This window comes from Cryptomeria japonica, chromosome 5, assembly GCF_030272615.1.
Source record: "Cryptomeria japonica chromosome 5, Sugi_1.0, whole genome shotgun sequence".
NCBI classification, from domain to species: Eukaryota; Viridiplantae; Streptophyta; class Pinopsida; order Cupressales; family Cupressaceae; genus Cryptomeria; species Cryptomeria japonica.
The window spans coordinates 925467200-925492464 of NC_081409.1; the positions used below are offsets into that span (position 1 = coordinate 925467200).

Consider the following 25265-nt stretch of genomic DNA (forward strand, 5'->3'; position numbering starts at 1 on the left):
AGAACTAGAGGGTGGAAAATTAGATAGGTGAGAAAAATAGAGGGGGGGAGAGAAGTGGGTAATAATATAGGGAGGGAGAGGTAGTGAGGTAAATAGGGTGGAAAGGAGAGCCCTAGATATAGGGAGAGAGAGGATAGAAGGGATAGGTAGTGATCAAGAAAATAGAGAGAGAGAGGATAGAAATAATGAGAGAGTAGGAGAGAAGAAGAGAGAGGGAGGGAGTCAAAGATAGAAATTGGGGTAAAGAAGGAATGAAAGGTAGAGAGGGTGGAATATACCTAGAGAGGGGAGAGATAAGTGAGAGAGACCAGAGAGGGAGAGAGATAGGTCTAGTGTTTGAGGAAGATAAAGAGCTAAGGAACGCTAATAGGAGCATACTGATTATTGAAATTTGACTGTCTAAAAATCTATATGATCCTCTAAAAACTAGAATTTACAGTATAATTCTCATAGAGTCAAGAAACTACTCTCAAACATCCTGCCAATATATACATGAAATATAACTTAAAAATGTGACTTATACTTAACTATTATATTTCATGTATATATTCTTCCTCGGGAATGGGTATAACTTGTGCCCAAATTGGAAAAATTTTACATTCACAAAAGCTTCAATTTATCAATGGGTATGTGCAAGATCATGAGGGGCCAAAAAGTGGTGATATTCTGACTAAAATCGTGATTGATAGGTTGATTGAAAAATATCTATAACTTTCAAACGGTATCACATTTTTTGAATCCGAAACATGCATCACATTCTATGGTTCGTATACTATAGGATTACAAAAAATGAATTTCATAAAGTTTTGACCAAGTTATGGTGGTCAGACATATGAGTTTTTTATATTTTTAAAAAGTTGTAAAAAAAATCATAATTAATTATTTATTTAAAAAAATACAAAAAAACATGTGGCACATCTAGACATGAGTCTTCTACTTATATCTAAAATCTTATAAAAAAATATTATGATTTTATTGTGGTCAAGGTGGTCAAACAAACACTTGCTTCTTATCTTTTTCCTAAAATTTTAGTACTACTGTATTGAAATTTCAAATTTTTGTCAAATGGATTTTGTATTTTTTAGAAAACAATTAGAAACTACATTCAATTTACTATAGATTTTATTCTTACATATTTTTGAAATAATGTTCGTGACTTATTCAAAGTTTTACGTCAAGTTGACTAACTCTGTTTTTCTAATTTTCATTACCACTTAAGGGCTTGTTTGGGCCCACCATGATCATGCACATACCCCAATGTAGAACATTTAGTGAGCACCAAATTTGGTGCTCTCCAAATGCAAAAAAATATCTTTTGACTATATTATACAAAAATAATAGTTTAATATTAAAATAAAAAATACTAGATTGTAATTGGTTTAAATAAAAAAATTTAATAACTACTTAAGCATGAATATGCATTTCAATAGTACTATGCCTAATGGTAAGTATTAATAGGAAAATTCCTTTTCTCTCATGCACTAAGTGTTGGTGGAATCCATGATGATGTTTAAAGTGTTGTTGGTGGGCTCCATGATGATGTTTAATGTTATTTAATAGGTTTGAGTGGGCTAGTGTGTGGTAAAAGTCTTAGCTGGTGGAATGTACTTTCAAGTAGTAATTAATGGTAGTTATGTAGCATATTTGATATGTTTTGTGAAATTTGTTTATATGTCATTTCATCTTTTTAATAATGTGTATTTTTTATCATAAAATTGAATTTTAACTTACAAAAATCAATAAGAATAAAGATAATTGATATTTTAATAATTATTTAAAAAAAAAAATTAAATTGACACTAGAGAATTTTCATTTTTTTTTTTTTAATTTTGTCTATTCATAGATTAAACTAATCAAATATAAAAACCAATACTGCAATAACATCTTATCTTTAACAGAAACTAATAATTGTGTGATTTAAATACTCTTGAACAAGATGAATACCCAAAATTTTGATAACATATTCACATGACAACCAAAAAAGTAAGAGTAAATAATGAGGACAACCATTACTAGTGCAATTTAATTTCACCCAATTTCATCTTCTTTTTCAATCAAATACTTTCAGTCTAATAAATAACTAGTGAGGACCTTTTCATACAGCTTGTTAGCGACAGGTTAGTCAATAGCAACAATTAATTACAAAATCGACGATGTGAAACGCGTGACTAACATGTATGTTAGTCAATCCATACTATCGTTTTCAAACCAGAATAAACACATCCCAATAAGTACAACTGCTGTAACAATATAAAATATGTCGGAAAGACTCAAAACTTTTCAGGACACAATCCAAAGAACACGACAAAAGTAACAGTAAATAGTGGGGACATTAACATTGACAACTGATTTTTCCTTCCACTAAATTTCTTTATTCTTTTCCCCCGTCACATCTCCTTTTAACCGGCTCATTTTGATCGCTCCCAATAATAAAAGCTGTAAGGTACCTTATCATTAATCATTCATTCATTCATTGTTTGATGTGCAGAGGAGAGGACAAACAAAGCATTGGGGATGAAAACTCTATTAATATTTCCAGTTATCTGCGTTTTAGTGGCTTCTAGTGTACAGGTTGCGGTTCAGGAGGAGACTGTGAATGTAGGGATAATACTAGATTCTACTCCATGGTCTGGAAAGATAGCGAGGACTGCTATAAAATTAGGGGTGGATGATGTTAACAATCAATCTCAATTACTCAACGGAGCTCAAATGTTTGTTCACCTCCGAGAGGCTCAAACGCCAGTCCAAAGCGCTTCTGCCGGTATGTAACTAAACTTTTAAGTACATATCTATATGTACTAGCTCAAGAATCTTTATTTGCCTGTGATTTTTCCGATATTAATCCCCATGTTGTTTAAACAATAACAACAATCCACAACCATAACACAACCATAACAACTAATGTATTGATAAATCACAGGCAAATAACCCCTATGTTGTTTAAACAACATGGGGATTAATATCGGATAAATCACAGGCAAATAAAGATCGGATAAATCACAGGCAAATAAAGATTGGTTGTGGATTGTTTAAACAACATGGGGATTAATATCGGATAAATCACAGGCAAATAAAGATTTTTGTTTTGCTGTTGTATTGCTGTTATTACAGCTGTTTTGTTGCAAACGCTCTTGTTTGTTCAGTTGTAATCCTTTAGTTTGAGCTGAAAGGGTTGTTGTTTCCAGTTGTGTGACTGTTGGTGTTTTTTCATCTCTGTATTTTGATTCTTATTCCTATAAAAAAAAAATTAATGTGTTCATTCTTAAATATTGAAACACTGCATATCTTTCCTTTGAAGAGAAATAGTGTTTCTAAGATTTAAACGACCATATCCTGGTCATATCTCTTATGCCATAGTTCTTAGTTGATACACATGTAGAAGCCATTTCTTGATGAATTTCTCCTTGAAATCAAAGTTTATAAACACTTTTTGTTTTTATTCTTTCAGCAATCATATTATAATGATCTTTTATACCTTTTCTTGGCAACCTATCTTAGAATTGAACTATTAAATCTTGATTAGTAATGGATGAATCTTATATTAAATTTTTCTTAATTCTTAAACACAAACATATTACATTTGCAAGTTGCTTTACCTTTCCATTAGGCAATTCCACACTTATATTACCATAACCTTTTATGTCATTAGACCTATCATCTCTTAAATAGATCTTACTACCATCATTTTCTCTTAAAAATTTGTAAACCAATTTGGATGACATAACATATGAATTGATGCCTTTGAATCTATAAACCAAACATTACAATCATCTGTTTCAACAAGAAGAACATTATCTGAAATAAACAATTTTACATTATAAAGATTATCACTTATCTCATCCTCACCATTCATATTGTTACCTTCATATTTGTTATGTTTTGAATTTATTAAATTTTTTTTTTTGACATTCATAAACATAATGTCTAAATTATATTAATAAAAAAGTTTAGTGGAATAATCTACTTTTATTGAAAAAAAAACATAATGTCTAAATTTTTCAAAAAATAATCACAATTTTCATTTTTTATTTTTATTAAAATTTGATTTAGATGATGATCATCTTTATAGATTTTCTTATCAAATTTACCTCCTCCGTTCCTTTTCCATTTCTTTCCTTTGATGGCTTCTTGTCTTTTGCTTTCAATATTGACACTGCGCTCCAAAGTCTACTATCATTGCTTTCCTCTTCCTATAGAAGAATACATGATAATTTTTTAAAAGAATATACATTTTACCTTGCATTCAAACTAGTAATGAAGACTTGGTAATTGCTCACCATTCCATTCAAAGGGAAAATAGCTAAATCACCAACATGGAATTACCAATATGATATTGATTTATTCCTTAATTCCTTTAACTCTAGACAAATAAGCATAAATACTTTCATTGAAATCATATGATTTCAATCTTTTAAAAACAAATTTCTATTTGTGTTTATAATCTCATACAAACCTTTCGAAATTGTTCGTGTATTAGCAAAGGTAGTGATATCTCGTATGTGAGAGATGGCTGAATCTTTTATACATGCAAGAGAATTTTAGCTTTGCATCATCTTTTCTCCCAATCTTGAACAAGCGCTTGAGGCGTAGCAGGTTTATCCTTAACACCATCTGCAGTGTTCCAAACATTGCACCTTTCCATTAGAATCTACATCTTGAACTCTCAATTAACATAACTAAGATAATAGGAGTGGTCTAACTTATTTGATTCAGTTAGATAAGAATATGTGAGAATTGCCATTAAAAAGTAAAATAAAAACTTTAAACGGGTCTCTTGGTGTTTTATGCTTAAACTTGATGTAACAAGCCTCACCCAAATCAGAATGTTGGTCACACAAAGCTTACAAAGGTTGCAGTTTCTGAGCAAATCGACCCAAACAAACTTCACAGATTCAGAACACTTTACCAGTCACAACTCTCTTCTTTGATCTGCGGCTTCTCTCGTCTTTGATCTGCACCTTCTCTTTACAAGCGCTCTGCCTCTACTTGCTTTTCTCGCTCTCCGGTCTGCTTGGCTTCAAGAGAAGCTTCTATCTTCTAACGTGTCGAATCACTTCTTCCTTAAAATGGATTGCAGCAAGTACGCTGAAATTTTCTTCACTCAACGATGAGATAAATTTCTGTTTCTGCCACTTCTATGATATGAACAACAGAGGAGGATAAAGTCATTGGACAAGATACATCCATTGCAGACACCTAAGGAAAGTGAATTTTCTTCTCAGTTGCAGCTAACACCCCTTGTCATTTGACTCTGAACAGAGAACAGAGAACAGAGCAACATAAGAACTCGTTGGTATCTTATTCATCAAGTTGAAACAGCAATACATATTTATACATACAAAGCGACTCAATAACCTCCTCATAGAGCTACTAAACAGTTCGGCAGCAAAATGGTGATGATTAACAGTTATCTGAAGTTGTTCAAAACAAATTATACACCTCTCCAACCGTTATTGGCACCTATTCAAGTTTAATGACTCATAAAAACAGAAACATAATTCTGTTATTACTTATTCTAACAATATATAGTGCTGTTATATTGTCTATTGAGCGCATAGCAGAAAAAAAAATAGATACTCTGTTTCTGTGTATGATCAACAGCTCTGTTTTTTTCTGTGCCAGTGTAGCCGCTCTGGTTTTCCTTCTATTTAGCTGTATTAGCTTATTATTTGTTTTGATCTGAGTAATATCTCTGAATGTGTAATGGAAAGAGCTGAATCTATCGGCTTTACTTATTATTTGCTTTGATTTGAGTAATTTCCCTTATTGTGTAACGGAAAGAGCTGAATCTATTAGATTTACCTGATCTGAGTGGTTTCACTTAATGTGTAATGGAAAGAGCTGAACACGTTAATTTTTGTCAACCGAATCTGTCCTTAAGTTATTTTTTTTGTCATCTGGCCTTTGTTTTGTCCTTCAAATGCAGCTGTTGATCTTTTGGCCAACGAAGTAGTGGCATTAATACAAACACAAAGATATGAGGCTGGGCCGTTTATATCAGATCTTGGAGAGGCTGTTAATGTACCAATTTTGTCACTGTCCGACTCAAGTCCCGCTCTCTCCAACCAGAGATTCCCATATTTTGTTCGCATGGCACACAGCGATCGCAATCAGATGAAAGCCATAGCAGCCCTGGTTAAACATTACGGCTGGAGAAGCGTTGCATTTCTTCACTCAAACGATGATTTTGGTTCCGGAGGCATGTCCTCGTTGCGTGATGCCCTTCTAGATCTCGACTCTGAAATCGTATACACATCAATGATTCCTTTAACTGCACAGGAACAAACAATAAGGGAAGAGCTTCGTAAACTCAAGACAATACAATCAAGTGTGTTTATTGTCCACGCTCCTTGTGATCTGAGCATGAATCTATTCATGGAGGCGCAAGAGATGGGAATGATGGAGACTGGTTACGTGTGGATAGCAACCCAAGAGTTTACCAGTCTGTGGGATTATGTGCTAAATGCTTCTACAATGTCATCTCTGGAAGGTCTCCTTGGTGTCAAACCACATATCCCAAATTCTAAAAAGCTGAATGATTTCACTGACAGGTGGGAACAACAATTTCGACTTGACAATCCCAACATAAAACACACTGAGCTTAATGCATATGGTTTAATGGCGTATGATACGATCCTCATGATAGCTCGAGCAATTGGAAAGATTGCAAGAAACTCAAGTTTAAGCTTTATGACACCCTCAACCCCTCTTGCAGTAGTAGCGAATGCCAAAATCAAAGTATTCCAAGAAGGTAGAAAGCTGTTACGGGAGATTTTCTCAACAAATTTTGCTGGTTTAAGCGGACCTGTTAAGTTCTATGATGGGGAAATGCATGGCTGTAGTTACGAGATAGTCAATATTGTGGGGAAAAGCTATCAAATGGTAGGGTATTGGCCATACAATTCCTCTGTGTTGTTCAAAACTCCCTCTTTTGGTAACAAGAGGCTTCGATCCGTGATTTGGCCTGGTGGGTTTTCCACAGTTCCTCGCGGTTGGGTAATACCAACTAGGCTGAAGATCGCAGTACCTACAATGTCTGGTTGGGAGCAATTTGTCAATGTCTCGTTTAACCCTGATACTAATGAGACTACAGTCAATGGGTTAAGCATTGATGTATTTCATGCTATTGTACGAAGGCTTGACTATCAACTGCTGTATGATTTCATTCCTTTCCCTGAGCACCGCAATTATTCGGAAAATAATCTTTATCTTTATGATGAACTCGTCCGCCAAGTCCATCTCAAGGTCCGTTTTCGTGTTTTAGTTTTTTTAACCTCTTTGGCCGCAAGATTGGACAGTTGCAAATTTGAAAAAAGTTCTTTGATTGAACAGAAATACGACGCAGTTGTAGGTGACATTACAATTCAAGGAAGCCGCAACGAAATAGTGGATTTCACACAACCCTACACGGAAACAGGCTTAGCGATGGTGGTTCCCACGACCATAAGGGACGAAGCCCACAACTCCTGGACATTCTTACTGCCATTTACTCCCCGACTATGGGCTACAACGGCGGCATTTATTCTTTATACAGGTTTAGTGGTGTGGCTGCTCGAGCGTAAAATAAATCCAGAGTTCAGAGGAAGTTCCAGTAACCAAGTAGTCACTCTGCTTTGGTATCGTGTTTATCCTTGTTTTCTCACTTCTTTCATTAATTTCTCCCTACGCTTTTAAACTTGAATAACCTGAATTCCAGTTAATTCTTCCAGGTTTGCGTTTTCTGCTATGTTTTATGCTCACCGTAAGCATCCCCTTTCCGACTCACTGTTCAACATGGTTTTTATCTTTTTTTAATATTGAACAAAGTAGCTGACAGAAGGTAAACCGAGACTAATAATTATAATTCAGCCAACAGAGGATGTTTAGCTTGTTTAACATTTTTTATTTAGATTTAACTTTTGTTGTTGCATTTTGACAATAGCCGTAAATATGTTCCCCGTTTTGCAGGAGAGAGTATCCATAATAGTTTGAGTCGACTACTTGTTGCAGCTTGGCTGTTTGTAGCGATGGTTTTAACGTCCAGCTATACAGCTAATCTTACTTCCAGACTGACTACCCAGCAGATTACCCCACTCATAAATAACTTTGGTGACCATAAAGTTGGCTATCATAGTTCATATGTTGGTAGTTTCCTAACTAACCATTTTGGCGTAGCCCAAAAACAACTGGCCCTAACTTCTTCTGAAAAGGCGTATGAGGAAGCTCTATCAAACGGTGCAAAGAATGGAGGCGTGGATGCCATTTTAGATGAGCTCCCATATGTTCGTGCTTTCCTGTCTGGACGATGCGGTTATTCAATGGTGGGGCGTACGTACCATCGTGGAGGCTTTGGTTTTGTAAGTTCTCTTTGGATTCATACTGCTGATTATTTTTTGACAATCTTTATTCGAAAAACTATAAGTTTGTGATGGTTTCGGTGCAGGTTTTCCCGAAAGGTTCTTTGTTAGTGCAAGATTTTTCTAAAGGGATTTTAGATCTTATAGACAGTGGTGAGATTCAAGAGATTGAAGATAAGTATTTCAAAGATCCCATCAATATGTGTTCTGATTCTGCAGGATATTATACAAGACTTGATGTCGAGAACTTCCGAGGACTCTACCTCATCATAGGAATAGTATCATCTGTAGTTGTTATCATATTTTTTTCTCAAGCCCTGCACAATTTCGTCAAAGATCCAAGTTTTTCAAAACAAAAGCATAGTATATGGAAATGTACCAAATCTTTTGTAAGATATATATATTATGAGCAAGTTTCACATCAAACTTATAAGGTGGAAATGCCAACTAAGAACGACAATCTCTCTAATGCAAATAACAGCTTGGATGATCAAAAAGTGGCAATTCCAACATCCTCCTTTGTAAATGTGGAGACCATAGATGATGACGACAAATAGATGATGTGAGTTATTTTTCAAACATACACATTACGTGATGGAGGAAACAAACAAATATTATAGTTTTTTGAATAGTATCTTATGCAACTATTTGGTTAATATTTTTGTAAATATTATTATTGGCAATTGTATATTAGTGTGCAAAGGGTATGCCGAAGATGTATGAAAGGTCAATTACTAAATTTTGGTATTATTTTTGCATATATTTGTGTAGAAGTGATAGATTCAATTTAATGCTATGAGATTTCCATAATTCATGCTATATTCTTTTGAATTTTTGTGGATTTGATTGTGTGTGTATTTTTTTGTCATCAACATTTTGAATCACACTCCGTGATTCATCATTAGGATGAAAAAGAATTCCAAGGAGATGAAAAACCACGGAATTCTTTTTCATCCCAATGATGAATCATGGACTATGATTTAAAACATTGATGATAAAAAAATACACACACAAACGAATCCAGAAAAATTCAAAAGAGGATTCAATTTAATTATGCATCCAGCTATATGGATCCAAACATAAATTAAATAAATCATTTGAACCATGAAGATAGTTCGATCCCATTATCAACAACACATGGTATGTGCCAAGATTGGCTACCCCTATGTAGTAGACCATCACTTTTTGTCTTTGTTGGGTCGTTGTTTAATGTTCGTGTTTTTTATTTTTCTTTGTTTGCAAGTCTTTTAGTTTAGTTGTTGGCTCTTTGTTTTCCCTGGTAGGTTTTTGTTGTTTTTAGTCGAGGGGTTTCTTGTGGGTGGACATCCCTCATGTTCTCTTGATGTCACTTTGTGGATATGCAATGGTATGGGCCTATCATACTTTTATTAATCAAATCAATAGATGATATGTTTGTAATAAGGAGAGATGGAAAGAGAGTTGGAGGAAGAGATAAAGATAAGAGAGATAGGTAGATATAGAGAAGATGGAGTTGGAGGGGAGGGATATGGAAAGATAAGGAGAGGGGAGAGAGTGGTAGGTAGAGATGAAAGACATAAATATATAAAGAAGGATAGAGAGAGGGAGAGAATGATAGAAGGAGCTATATGAAGCTAAAGATAAAGATTGGAAGTGATATAGGTAGAAATATTGAGAGAGATGAGAGTGTAGAGAGATGGATAAATAATGAAGATAAAGATAAGAAGTGATATAGAGAGAGAGGTAGAGAGATTGAGAGATATAGGAGTAGAGAGAGATGGATAACTAATAATAGATATATAGAGGCTTTCCTTTCTAGTCAATGGGGTATATACTATCATGGAGGCTTTGGTTTTGTAAGTTCTATTTGGATTCACATTGCCAATTATATTTTGGCAATCACTATTCAAAAGGTTATATGTTTGTGATGGTTTCACTACAGATTTTATAGGAGTTGAGAGATACAACCCCACAGTAGCCTGAAGATCTTCTGCAAGCCGAATAACCTGTTACAAGGAGAAGCAATGAAGCAAAATCTGAAGAACACACAAAACATAGGAAAAATATTCTCAAAATATGAAAGCTCCAATTCACCAAAAAATGTATATGAAAAGATAATACAATGAAAAGAAAAATAACCTCTAATAGGTCAAGAAACCCTAAAAAGGGAAAACCCTAGGCTTGCACATAATAATTAATTAAAATAATTAATTATATGCACCTAATGTTAGCTTAAGTGTAAAAAGATAATTGGGAACTTAAAGAATTAAACAAATATTGTTTAATTAATCAAGTAAAGACCCAATTACTCTAACACCACCCCTTAAGCTAGACTTAGGGAGAAGCTAAAACCTAGAACAACTACTGAAAGCATGAAAGATGGGTCCTAGCAACAAGGCCTGATCAGGTACCCAAATACACAAAAATCTCTATGAAACAGAGACAAAGGAGAAAACCCAGTGGGAAAAAACTCCTCTCCAAAAAGAGATAAACGAACATGCTGAAAGAAGAAGAAGGAAGGAAGGCCTCATAAAAACCCCTCAAGGACAACTTCCTTCACCCCAAGCATAGAGCGCAACTGAAGATAACGCGGTGATGCAAAAGGTTTCGTGAAGATGTTTGCAACCTGCTAAAAAATGGGAATGTACTCCAGAATGAGAACACCATCCTGAATCAACTGACGGATGAAATGCATGTGAAGCTCAATGTGCTTCGTCCGCTGATGCTCTATCAGGTTGTGGGAAATATGAATAGCACTCTGATTGTCACACCAAAGAACAGTGGGACTATCAGGAGGAAAACCAAACTCAGTCATCAACTGTCGAAGCCATAAGATCTCCTGACTAGCGAGCACAACAGCTCGGTACTCAACCTCTATAGATGATAATGCCCGTGCAGTCTGCTTCTTGCAAGACCATGTGATAGGACCAGAGCCAAGACAGAAAAAAAATCCAGAAGTAGACTTTCGATCAGTGACATCACCAGCCCAATCTGAGTCAGTGAAGCCAACAATGTGAGGTTCCCCTGATGTATAGTGAATGCCATGAGAACTAGTGCCCTGAATGTACCTCAAAATATGTTTGGCAGCTTGCTAATGACTCTCATGAGGATCATGGGAGAATTGAGAGACAAGACCAACTGTAAAGGAAATATCAGGACGAGTGTGAGTCAGGTACAACAAATTGCCAACCAACTACCTGTAAAGTGTAGAATCGATTGAAGGAGTGGGACAAGGTATAATCAAAACAACCCCTGACTGAAATGGAGTGGGAGCAGGCTTGCAATCAAGCATGCCAAAGCGCTGAAGCATGTCAAGAGCATACTTCTGCTGGTAGAGAGAGATCCCATTAGAAGATTGAATCACCTGTAGACCAAGGAAATAGTGCAAAAGACTGAGATCTGTCATCTCAAACTGATCCATCAAGGCAGGCTGAATATGCTGAATCATAGAGGATGAGCTACCCGTTATGAGAAGATCATCAACATATAGCATAAGAATCAGTATGTCACCCTCAAGAAGCTGAATGTACACTATGTGATTAGAATGACTGCGGGAGAACCCAATGGAGAGCAAGAAAGAGTCCATCTTCTCATACCAAGCCCAAGGGGCCTATTTGAGACCATACAATGAATGCCAAAGTCTGCAAACCAGATAACTATCCTGCACAAATCCCTAAGGTTGTTCCATGTAGATTTCCTCCTGTAGATCCCCGTGCAAGAAGGCACTCTTTACATCCATCTAAAAAATAGGCCAACGCTGAGAAGCTACAAAAGATAGTACAAAGAGAATGGAATTCATCTTGGCAACAGGGGCAAATGTCTCAGAGTAATCAATACCCTCGACCTGTGAAAACCCCTTCGCAACAAGATGGGCTTTGTACTTATCAATGGAACCATCAGCAACATATTTAGTGCAAAACAACCAGTGACACCTAACCATCTTTCTGCCCTTAGGAAGAGGACAAAGATCCCAAGTATGATTCCTCATCAAAGAAGAATACTCCTCCTCCATAGCACAATCCCACTCAGGGTGACCTGTCACCTCTGAAAACTTCTGAGGATAATCTAAAATAGCATGACTCAAAAGACTAGAACCCACAGTATGAGAATGAGTGCGACGAGTATCTGAAGGATCACCAGCCATAGAACCTGCAGCCTCAACAGTAAGGTGAGCCCACTTGGGCATCTGAGGTGGAGCAGGTGGAGGTGGGAATGGTGGAGGTGGGGATGGTGGAAAATCAGCACCATCATCAGAATCATCCGCAAAAAGATCCTGAAGGGGTGCAGTGGCTGGAGTAGGCAGAGGAGGAGTCACTGGAGTCGGGGTATTCACTGTGGGAAGACGCTCATCAAACTGAACATCCTGTCGAAATAGGATCTCTCTGGAATCAGGATCAAACAACCTGTACGCCTTAACATCCTCACAGTAGCCAACAAAAATGAGTGGTCAGCTCTTCCGCTCCATGGCTTTCCTCTGAGCATCAGGAATAAAGGCCCATGCCTCACTGCCAAACACTCAATAAAAGGAAACATCTGGCTTGTCATGAGACCAAGCCTCCTCAGGAGTCATATGTCGAATAGCCTTGTGAGGCATCTGATTCTGAATATAGTTGGCACAATTGATTACCTCAGCCCAAAAAGATGAATCCATGGACCTGGACTGAATCATACAATTCACCATCTCCCATAAAGTTCTATTCTTGCGTTCAACGACACCATTCTACTAAGGGGTGTAGGGAACAGTAGACTGGTGCTGCAAACCATGCTTAGTGCAAAAATCTCTGAAACCCTGATTCACATACTCCCCCCCATTATCTGTACGTATCCGCCGAATAGAACAACTAGACTGCTTCTCTACATATGTCTTGAAGATTCGAAATGAATCAAAGACATCAGACTTGTACTTAAGAAAGTACACCCATGTGCGTCTAGAGAAGTCATCAATAAACATGAGTACATACTTGGCCCCTGAAAAAGGAGTGGGAAATGACATGAGCTCACTATGAATCAACTCCAAGGGTGCCAAAGCACGAGAGGCTCTACCCTTTGGAAAGGGATCTCTATGATGCTTGCCAAGCACACAACCATGACAAACACCATCGGTGCAGGAAATCTGTGGGAGCTCAAGAACAAGTGCCTGTGTACTCATTTACTGAAGATATCTGTAATTGACATGGCCCAATCACTCATGCCAAAGCTTACTCACTGAATTTGCATGTGCTAAGAGAGATGAACCTATACCCGAAGAGGGCTCAAATTCATCAAATCTATAGAGACGAGATGCAGAATCCACACTACCAGTAGCCACAATGGAATCAGGGTCATGGAGGTCCTGAATAACCACATCATGTGGTGAGAACTCAACTGTCTTACTAGAGCCAGAGTGGAAAATCTGATAAATGGACAAGAGGTTCATTGAGATGTCAGGAACATCCAGAGCATCTTGTAGAGTACCCCCATCCAAAGAGACAGAACCTGAACCCAAGACGGAAAGCTGAACTGAGTCACCCACTGCAATCTGTGAAATACCACAAGAGGCAAGAGAAGTAACCAACTGCTGAGTGTGAGTCATATGGTGAGAAGCACCAGAATCTAGAATCCATGTGGATCCATAGGTCGAAGCTCTAGTAGTGAGAGCATGACCTTTCCTTGTGGAAGGAGAAGATGCTTGAGGTGAGGAAATGTGATGGTGCTGCATGGCTTCCTCTAAAGCCTCTAATCGTTTCCAAAACCTGGAAACTAGATGTCCTTCCTTGCCACAAAAACTGCAAGTGTCTGATGATTTTTTCTTAGTCTTGGAGGAAGACTCACCAGACTGTGAAGATTTCCCTTGTTTGGGAGGAAATGGTTTTGAATCAGACTTAGGAGTAGGCTTGGAGGAATTCTCACTACTTGTAGAAGGCTTCTTCGGCTTTGGTTTCTGCTTCTGTTTCTCCTTCTCCTTAGAGGACTAAGCAACCAATGCTTTGTTCTTAGAGCCTGAGAGCGTATTTAGTAGAGAAAGATGAGACTGCTCATGAGACAATCACTCACAAAAGACATCAAAGGTAGGCATGTTGAAACAAGTACCCAAGCCATCCATGGTGGAGTAGAAAGCAGAGGTGAAAAATTGAAAGCGACCCCGAAGCTTTGAAAGAATCAAATGAATGCACTTTGCATCAGTCTTGTTCTTTCCACATCTATGAAGAAAAGATCAAGTAGTCTTGAATTTGTTCAAAAAATCCTCAATAGTGGGAAAGGAATCAGGTAACAAAGAAGTCAACTCTGCCTCAATCTATAATGCCCGAATCTCATTGACCCTCCCGAAGAGAGAATCAAACTTCAACCACATATCCCGAGGAGTAAGAAACTCATCAAGGTGAAACATAATACTGTCAGAGACATGCAAAGAGATCAAACCCATGGCCTCATCTAGCTTGTTCCAGTGCATAAGAATCTCATAAGGACGCTGCAGGTCTGGCTGAACCTCATCCAAAGAAGCCCACAACCCTCGTGACCTGAGAAGCCTCGTGATGCGGGGCTTCCAGGTGTGATAGTTGTGTGAAGTCAACAACTCAACTGAAGGATCTGCCATGAGAACAAAAAAAACTCTGCACCTGCACCTACTTGTTGGTTGTTTTTATTATGTGATCTTTCAGAATAGACAGAAGATGTAGAAGGGTTTGTTTGTTTTGAGAGTTTAGGTGTTCTTGATTTCTGATATAAATGACAGAAAGCGAGAAAAAAACACCCCCCACAATAGAGAAACCCAAACCCTAGTACATAGTAATGAGAAGGAAGTAGTGCATAAGCAAAAAAACTTCAAACTGATATCTCATGTACCTGGTGAAAATTCTGAGAAAAAATATCACAAATCTGAATAGAGCATGCTGAGAGATTTCCAATGCCTATTTGTTTTCGAAAAACGGAGTCTGTGTGCCCATTCTACGGCCCTGAAAGTGCAAAAAAGGAAGCCCAAATTTGATTGGTAAAAAATATAGTCAAACAACAGATGTAGGAAAAAAATCAACCACCATGAGGTCCGGCTTGGAATCACCTTTCTGACGCCTATTCATTCGCCAAAAAATGACTCTGGATGCACAATCTAAGCCCAAAAAACCAACCCCTTCTCAAAAGCGGAAAGGATGGGGCTCCGATGGTGCTGCCTGGTGGAGCAACTGGTGGAGTGGAGAAAATGGGTGAAGCAACTGGCGGAGGTGGTGGCGGTGCTGGACTGGAGGTGGCGGCAGTGCTGGGGTGAAGCAACCGACAGAATGGAGGGGGCCAGTGGGGGGTTGGAGGCTGGTGGGGGCCAGGGTTGCCGGAGCCGGAGCTGGGGACAGCCGACAAGGGTCAGGTGGGGCCGGCCTGACAGATCCGCAGGGGCCATACGGCGTCGGACTATCTGGTCCGGTGCCCAAAAAAAACTTTGATTCGCCTTGCTTTCCTTTGCAATTTTTTTTTTTTAAAAAAAAAAAAAATTCCGGCCTACATGCCATAAAAAGGCAATTTTATTTTTCAATTTTTTTCTCGATTTGCGTGCCAAAGCCGTATGGCCTGGATCTAAGAAAAAATTGCTCCTAGAGGCTCAGGAACCAAAATAGGTCGAATTTTATATGACCATAGGGGTTTTTGGGCCTTCTAAGCATGATGGTGAGGTCCATTTAGGCTCAAAGTGCTCAGAAAAATGTCAAACCCTAGGTACATAAAAAATCCTAAAACCCCAGATCTGCTTCCACTGCAAAAAATTCTCAAAAAGAGGAACAAGTAGCTGCAGATCTGAGCTCTGATACCATATAGGAGTTGAGAAATACAACCCCACAGTATCCTAAAGATCTTCTACAAGCTGAATAACCTGTTATAGGGAGAAGCAATGAAGCAAAATCTGAAGAACACACAAAACACAGGAAAAATATTCTCAAAATATGAGAGCTCCAATTCACCAAAAAATGTATATGAAAAGATAATACAATGAAAAGAAAAATAACCTCTAATAGGTCAAGAAACCCTAAAAAGGGAAAACCCTAGGCTTGCACATAATAACTAGTTATATGCACCTAATGTTAGCTTAAGTGTAAAAAGATAATTGGGAACTTAAAGAATTAAACAAATATTGTTTAATTAATCAAGTAAAGACCCAATTACTCTAACAATTTTTTCCTAAAAGCTCTCATTTCATGCAATTTTTTTCTAAGTGATTTTAGATCTTATATATAGTGGTGAGATTCAAAAGATTAAAGACAACTATTTCAAAGATCCCATCAATATGTGTTTCTATTTCACAAGATATTCTATAAGACGACATCTAAATTTTCAAGGGACTCTACCTCATCATAGGAATGGTATCATCTTTGATTGTAATCATTTTTTTTCAAGCTCTACACAATTTCATCAAAGACCTATATTATTCAAAAAAAAATATTAGTATGTGGAAATGTACAAAATATTTATATTATCAGTAAGTTTTACATTGAACTTATTTGGAAATGTCAACTAAGAACAAGCATTTATACTAATGCAATCAAGAGCTTGGATGACCAAAAAGTGACCATTTAAACATCATCTTTCAACTCCTTGAACTCTCTTGCATCCTAGTGATGAATCACGGTGTGTGATTCAAAATGTTGATGGTTAAAAATTTCTGACACAGCCAAATCTAGAAACTGCATACAAGATTAGATAATGTGTTATTTTTCAAACATACACATAACATGGTGGGAGAAACAAATAAATATTATATTCTTTGAATAGGATCCTACCCAACTATTCGGTTAATATTTTAAAAAATGAAGGGGAATGGCCTCACAATTTGAGCTTCATTTTTATTGCCATTGCTATCCATTTTGAATATGGAATTATCATGTTTACAATACAAGCATGCTAATTTGCAGTGCACATAGGTCTTATATAATATCAAATTTTAAGTAATATTCTACTCAATAACTTGTATTATAGTTATCTTTAAATTTTGCATTGTAAAAGTAAATGTTCAATATAAATTCATGAAGAATGATTATCAACTTTTCCTATCATCAAAAAATGTATTACAATAAAAAGGTTATTGTCATAAGTTTTTTAGATTTATCTATTTTTCAAACACCACATACAAGTACACAATATATTTTTATTATATAGAAACATCTATTTAAAAAAAAATTATTTGATGGCTTATGTACCATTTCTTACAAATATTTCTTACAAGGTAATGACTCATAATGAGGGTATAAACTATATAACAAAAGTAAACATATAAGTTTTTATTGAAATATATATATTCTCTTTCATGATGCTGACCAATTTGTAGTTTATCTTTAACCACATTGATATCCATAACATTTAAAACATATTACCTTAAAGTCTTATTTCTACTTTAGGGATGAAAGATTTTTTTTTTAAAATATATTATTTTTGAATAAACATAACAAGTGGAATAAATAAATAAATATTTATAATATAAAATATAAAAGAATAATAAAAATTGATGTCAGACTATTTGCTAAACAATTGACCAAAGACTTCATTTCTCAATGCCAGGAAAGAATACAGACAAAAAGTTTAGGAATACACAGAGTTCTTGTGATAGATAGACAAAATAGGGAAATGGGGGAATCAAAAAGTTAAACAAAATATCAAATTAAATCAAGGACTACCAGAGAAACAATTTCAAAACCAAAGTAATAAAGATTCAAGCATTTATTTATTTTTGATCTCAATGGAAATACAAAATAGAGTCAATTCCTTCAATCCCACTCCTTCATGAATAATGATGATTTGAGAAATCTTAGACAAGACCATTTCATACGAGAGACTCGAAGATTTTAGGGACATTTTCAAACAATATAGAAATTGACAACATCAATTACTTGGTACAAATAATATAATTAGAAAAAATTACATATTGAAATTTCAAAATATTTTTAAACAAACTTCATAATTATATTAAAATGACTATTTTTTTCTTATTCATTTTAATATTATAAATTAAGAAAAAGTTACTCATAACAATCAAATTTACATCTGATCACCTAAAATCATGTCACATTTAATTGTTCAATTAAAACATGATTGAAAATACTTTAGAAAGATAATTTTATGATTGAAGAGAATTTGGAATTTTTTTTTAAAGATTGAGCAATCTTAAGCAAGACAATTTCACATAAACGACCAAAGAATTATCACATACACGATCAAATGATATGAAAAAAGTATGAGGTAAGAGTGGGGACATTGACAACTGCTCTTTCCTTTCAAATTGTGTCATTTCTCTCTTCCAATTCTACAAACACAAAGTCAAGAGCGTTCATGCCTCTTTATGGAGTTTGCATGTGATGTACTCTCTAACAAAAGGATTTCATATTAAACCTGGAACTGTCTTAATCTCTTAGGGCCATTCATTTCGACTGCGGGGTTATTTAATTCAGCCCATTTCCTAATTCTAGAAGATCAAGCATGTATGCTAAGATCAAATCCTCTTCCTAGTCTAATTTTTCTAATAGTACTTGTAAGAAAACCCTAGTTGGGTTATGGTTTTGACCTTGATTTCTCATCTGAGTTATTTTTTCTCCATAAAGGAACTTTGTAACAAATGTTCAAGGTTCTCCCCTCTTTTCTCTTATAGAATTCGTATGATGTAACTGTAAAATAGTGTCTTGCCTCTAATTTAATGAATTTTTTTGATTTTTCTCCTCTTTGATTTAGACATCTTATTTTTATTATCTCACCTTCTTGTTTGAATATATTTTTATCTATTTCTAGATTACATCATTGTGTTTACATGCTTATAGATCTTGTTTGTGAATGCTTCTTGTTCCTTATTTAATTAAATTTTTCCGTTCATATGTGTATTAATAGACTGATAAGAATGGAGGTCTATTTATACTTTGATGATCCTTTATTGATGTCCTAGATGCAATCATATTTAAGGAGAAATGACTTATGTTTGGTGCATCACCTCTTTGTATTTCTACATTTTCCATCTCCCATTTTCTTGTACAAGCTATGATGATAGATTTAGAAGTAATGTTTGAAGTGTTGGGACGGAATTTTTAGAGTGTGCACATATTTTAGGGACCCAACAAGGATTTCCCTAAGGCCAATTTTCCTTTGCCTAATATATACTTAATTGTTGATCTCACAACAAGACAATTTTATCACTCTTGGATGGATTTTTGTGTTATAATTAAATCAAGATCACTCCTAAAGATTTGCAGAAAATAGAATTAACAATCCTTATGCAACCTACTATTGGAATGTCATGCATTTTGATCTAAATAAAATAGGAGCTACATATCAAAGAGAAATGACCATAATTTTTTGTGTTCTGATGCATACTTTAATGAAAGGCTATCTGAATGACCTCTTGGGAAAATAACTAAAAGGAAAGATAATTTGCATGTCCTAGATAAAATCTTTCCAAGGGTCAATAAATTCAAAGTTCCATTAAATCCAAAGTAATGTGTCATTGGGGTGACCTTTGGGAATCTGTTAGGATACATTGACTTTTCTAATGGTATAGAGGTGGACGAAGAAAAGGTAAAATCAATATTTGAGATTCCTGCACCCAAAAATATTAATCCATTTTGATCACTACAAGGCAAATTACAATATATTTGAAGAGTCATAGCTTAGTTAGCTGACAAGTTCCATCTATTCACACACTTTCTCCTTAAGAATGTCACTTTCAAATGGGATAACCAATTGTTAGTGAACAGATTTGTCCTTCGAAGATAACTATACAAATAAACTCAAAATGCCCAGAATGAAGGACAAAAAGTACTAACAGTTGGATAGATTATCATTGAAGTGATAATCTTCCTCTGAATTGAGAGGTACAACTCCCTCTTAGAAGATTTACAAGGAATTAAATTACTGATATGCTTTTAACCAGAAAGCAATAAAGGAAAATAACATTCATCCATAGCCATGAAAATGAATGCCAAAGACTTACAAAACATATATAAATGAAGACCATTAAATCAAAGATTAATTTTCTGCACTTATGGATAGCACTTGGACTAAAAACTAACAGAGAAAGTCGTTGCTCCAATATGGCTTACTTTCAAGCACATAGACTTGTAATAAATCCACATACACAATTGATTATAACAGAAAAGACATTAATAAACAACTGCAAAGGCTCAAAGTCCAGCTACAGTCAAGAGAAGAATATCAGCAACACAAAGATTGAAGATATCATCTACATTCTATTCATGTCTGAAAATCAACTCAAAGATTGATATTTTCTGTACAAAGCATTGCTTAGAAAAGCTTCAACTCCTCCCTTACAAATAAAAATCTACTCGCCCTCACCCACAGGCTACTAGAAGAAAAGAAAAATAAGAAGAACCCCTCCAATTTCAATCCTTTTACAATAAATAGTTACATGAAATCTTTATTCAGTTTGTATAACCGAATCTTGAAAAACTTTTTAACTTCTACTTCTCACTTTCCCCATTATTCTTATTTATAACATCAAATATTTATAAACATTAGAAATATAATTTTGGAAAGTTTATAAAATATTTGGACAGGTGGCACTTGAATATTTTAAACCAAAATGAAAATATTCATTATGCTGGGTGGACTGAAAATATTTGTGAAAGTCAAAGTCTATCTTGGTATGGGGGCCAATACTTTTGTTTCCACCATTGGATCTTTTTCAATTTTGTATATGTTGACCACGACCTAGTTTTCTGCATTCTGACTGGAGAGATTTCAAAAATAATGTCTAAGTAAAAAGATATGAGCTACTGTGTGCGGGTCTATATGACTGTCATAAAATCAGACCTGCAGAGCTTGAACCTTGAACTTCATCGAACAGTTTGAACATCACTGAACTGTTTGAACTAGGTTCAAATGGTTCACAATTTCGAGAAATAATATATGAAATATCACTTGCAAGCATGAAATAGAGTTGCTGCAAAACACTTAAGTGAACGTTAGCCCAAAAATGTCTTAGACACAAATTAGAACCTACGGTACCTAAATGAACACTATGAGCTCTGTTCAAGATGGTTCAAGGGGTTCATGAGGTTCATGAGGTTCAACATACCATTGAAGCTTAACGCTAAGGATTTAGAAATGATTTATAGGTGGATTAGGGATTGAACCAACAAATTTTTAATAAGACAAAGACTCAACTAAAAATTTTGCAAGGCGACTCACTCTTGTTATAAGGTACGAATGACAAGGTAACACCAATATAAACAAACCTTTAAGTTACTCGAGAAATATCTCATGTTTCCTCCTATTTTCATGCCACCTATCAATGGAGAACCCCTACTCCTATAAGCAACTACAATACTGGAGGCATTATTTGCACAACATGACCATAATGGAAGGGAAAGATCTATCTACTATACAAGTCCTAATTTAGTCAAATATGATCTAAATTACACTCCTATTGAGTGTGTATATCTTGCCATAGTATTTTCTTTGCAAACGTTGCAGTATTATATGCTAATCCATTAGAGAAATCTCATAACCAAAATTGATCCATTGAAGTAATTACTTAAAAGAGGTGCTCTCATAGGACATCTAGAAAAGTGGGTTATTAGAGAGTTCAACATTGAGTATGTTAAAATAAAATCTATGTAGGGACCATAGCATCGTAAATTGTACACCTTTATTCGCGTGTCCAATTTCAGACTCTCCTAGCACCCATTTTAGTACTTCCCATTCCTCTATGCATTATAGGACCTTTATTGTAATTAATTAATATTTAGTTATATTGGTGTAATTTATGTCTAATATAACTACACTTTACTTAAGTTGACAAGATAATGCATTTGATAGTAATTTTGCATAAGAGACACCTACGAAATATGGTTGTAGGAGAAGTTCCACCTTTAGTTAAATTATCTATTATTTTATGCTACCTACTCCTACCTACCTTTGCATATTATGGGACCACATTTCATTATTGTGTGCTCTCTATTGCCTTACATTTATAAGTAGAGTAATGTACATTGTATGATTGATCCATCTATTTACATCTTGATGAGAATACAACTTGTTCTTATCACATATTATTTCTCTCTTTTTCATGTGCTTTCTATTGCCTCTAGATCTTGGGTGGCTACCTTCATAGCCAATTATCGCATGGTATCAAAGGCTTTAAAATGCCAATGGTTTGCCGGTTAAGAGAAATTTGATGCAATTTGGGGTTTTGTGTTTTGGAGCTTTCTGTTGCACATGTTATTATTGAAGCTTCATGGGTCAGATTTGAGGTTACTATTAGATTGATGAGGTTCCAGAAAGTGAGAATCGCTTTTTATTTCATCCAAATTTGACACCAGAGACAAAATTTACAACCATTTGAAGGTGGAGGGTGGTTACTAGACCTAGTAGAAATCTACAATTTTGGAGAACTTTGGGCCAAATTCACCATTGCCATCATGTTCAAAAGGCCCAAAAACCCTTAGATCACCTATCCATTTGCCCAGATCAAACACTGTCACCTAGAGCCAAGAAACATTCTTCCCCCCTTGACGATACATATGAAGATATAGTGTAATGTAGGAATGATTTTTTTAATAGAAAAAATTCTTCACTTTTTAATTAAATTCAAAATAAGAAAATTTAATTAAAATTTTGAATTAAATTGGTTTTGGGCATTTTTCATTGTTTTTTAGTGGGTCACATTTTTTTTGAAGTAAAAATAAAAATAAAAATTTGGTACCACAATACCATACGACCACCACAAGCTCTGTGGGTGCTGTAGAAGCTCTATGAGTATTGTGGAGTACTATGGCCCATGGGGAGGTAGGAAGACCACTTGTCACAGCTACAACCATGGCAGGTTGGCTTGATTTTCTAATAATTTAAAAAAAAAAACTAAAATCACATTTTAGATTTTTTTGAAGTTTTAAAAATTTTATTAAACATTTTTTAATAAATTTTTAATATTTATAAAACTAAAAAAAAGGATTTTTTCTTCTTTTTTTTAAAAATAAATTTGTTTTCAAAAAATCAAAAATATATTTTTTTTATTATTATTATTTAATAAAGTTTTTTATTTAAAAATGTAAAAAAAATGTGTTTTTTTCTTTTTGAATAAAATTTTTCAAAAAAAATTCAAATTTTTATTTATTATTTTTTAATAAAATATTTCTTTTTTAATAAATGCTTTTATTAAGATTTTTTAAGGGTTTTAAAAACAAATTTTCTATGGCATCATATTCATGTTTCCAAAATTGCAATTTATTATGTTGTATTCTCTTGCATGAGCAATGTTGTAATGCACTAACATAAAGTACCGCACCTCTTTGTACTTTGTTATTAATGCCATATTTGGTATAATCCTCTTGTTCTCCATACATTAGGAGTTATCTTGTGAGACTTGTTACATGTATCATATGAAAATGTATGTTGTTTGTTTATTTAGTTGATTCTCATGCAAGTTGTCTCCATGCCTAATCTTCATTTTGTTGTTGTGAGTGATTCATTGGTAATTCTTCATTGATATTGGTTTATGGTTTTTTCACACTTTGACATTCTTGGTGTAACATTGGCTCTATTTCTTCATAATGGAGAGGAAATTTTTTCAACATCATTGGACCATTCTTGTAGGAGATTCTACATTGAGGGGGAGCTTCATGGTCTCTCTTCTTCTTTCTTATGGAGGGGGGATTTTTCCTCACATGAGCTTTTGTCCTTTTCATTCTTCATTGAGAGAATTATGTAATTTCATCTCTCTTTTGGGGGGGAAATTTTTCCACTGGGTTTTTTCTCTCTTTCTCTATTTCTGAGAGATTGCATTGCATTTGTACATGGGTATCTAACATGGCTTAGTATCTAGGATCCATCTTGCATTGTTAGGTTGAATCTACATTCCACTAAGTTGCACTTAAGGGGGGTATTGGTGTAATTTATGTCGCATGTAATTACACTTTACTTAAGTTGACTTAGGTTGATGCATTTCATAGTAATTTGAATAGGAGACACCTAGGGAGTATGGTTGTAGGAGAAATTCCACCTTTAGTGGAATTATCTATTATTTTCTCTTATCTAGTCCTACCTACCCTTGCATCTCATTGGGCCACATGTCATTACCATGTGCTTTGATTCCCTATTGTCTTGCCTTTATAAGTATGCTCACATGCATTGTATGATTGATCCAACTATTATATCTTGATAAGAATACAATTTGTTCTTGTCACATATTATTCCTCTCTTGTTCTTGTACTTTCTGTTGCCTCTAGATCTTAGGTGACAACCTTCATAGCCAATTCTCACAAATTCAATATATAACTTTATTACATCACCACACTATTATTTGAGTCCTTAAATATAGGTGTTGCCTTTATCTTTTATTATCTAGATTTATACTTAGTCCTACCCCAATTTCAACTTCCAAAATATATTTCGCATATCTATGAATAATAATTGAGCTACTAAGATATAATTATAATTAAAGCCCCATTATCTTTTATTTTAAAAAATTTGGGAAAAAGTATTTGGGATGAGGTCACCCCAGCACTCCTAGTCTCGTACTTTTTGCCCCATATTTTGGCAAGACACTTGGACGATCCTACCTTATTATAATCTAGCTTCATGTGAAAATACACTAGATCTAAGTCAACCTAAAGGTGATTTTCATTATGAAATCCTAGCACCTCATCTCATGCTAGCATTATCATCCAATTCAAGAGAAATTATTCTCCCTCAAGAGTAGATCTAACTCAAGGAGCAGAAAACTACATCAAGGCACATTCATATTGTGTTTCAATTATGATTTCATGATGGATTTTATGTGATCTATCACGTTATTACATCAACACATGGATGACTTATCCTATGAACATTGCATCACCTATTGAAGGTATAATCACTTACATTCAAGCATTTAAATTTCAAGTCTAGCCTTGCCCTCTATTTAAGGCCAAAATGGAATTAGCTAGTATTAGTAACTAACTCCACATTCATCAAACATTGGAATACAAAAGAGCCTAGAGGAGTGATCGTCATTGA

At 35.1% G+C, this 25265-nt stretch overlaps 1 protein-coding gene across 2 annotated transcripts; it reads left to right on the plus strand.

Annotated features, from left to right (window-relative positions):
• The first annotated feature begins 2391 nt into the window (after positions 1-2391).
• On the plus strand, positions 2392-8992 carry LOC131051165 (glutamate receptor 2.9). Of its 2 annotated transcripts, XM_057985555.2 has the most exons (6): positions 2399-2761; positions 5927-7245; positions 7333-7616; positions 7710-7741; positions 7948-8336; positions 8423-8992. In XM_057985555.2, exons 1-6 carry the CDS (start codon positions 2515-2517, stop codon positions 8891-8893), a joined length of 2742 nt encoding a protein of 913 aa, XP_057841538.2. In that variant the 5' UTR covers positions 2399-2514; the 3' UTR covers positions 8894-8992. The 2 variants fall into 2 exon arrangements, with proteins under 2 accessions (XP_057841537.2, XP_057841538.2); XM_057985554.2 differs by having other exon boundaries at positions 2392-2761; positions 5927-7616.
• The last annotated feature ends 16273 nt before the right edge of the window (positions 8993-25265 follow it).

Bases quoted from the DNA above. Each gene is read 5' to 3' on its own strand.
- LOC131051165 (XM_057985554.2), top strand. From the start codon at position 2,515: ATGAAAACTCTATTAATATTTCCAGTTATCTGCGTTTTAGTGGCTTCT. The intron at 2,762-5,926 runs GTATGTAACTAA...CTTCAAATGCAG, and splicing joins AGTCCAAAGCGCTTCTGCCG to CTGTTGATCTTTTGGCCAAC. The intron at 8,337-8,422 runs GTAAGTTCTCTT...GTTTCGGTGCAG, and splicing joins ATCGTGGAGGCTTTGGTTTT to GTTTTCCCGAAAGGTTCTTT.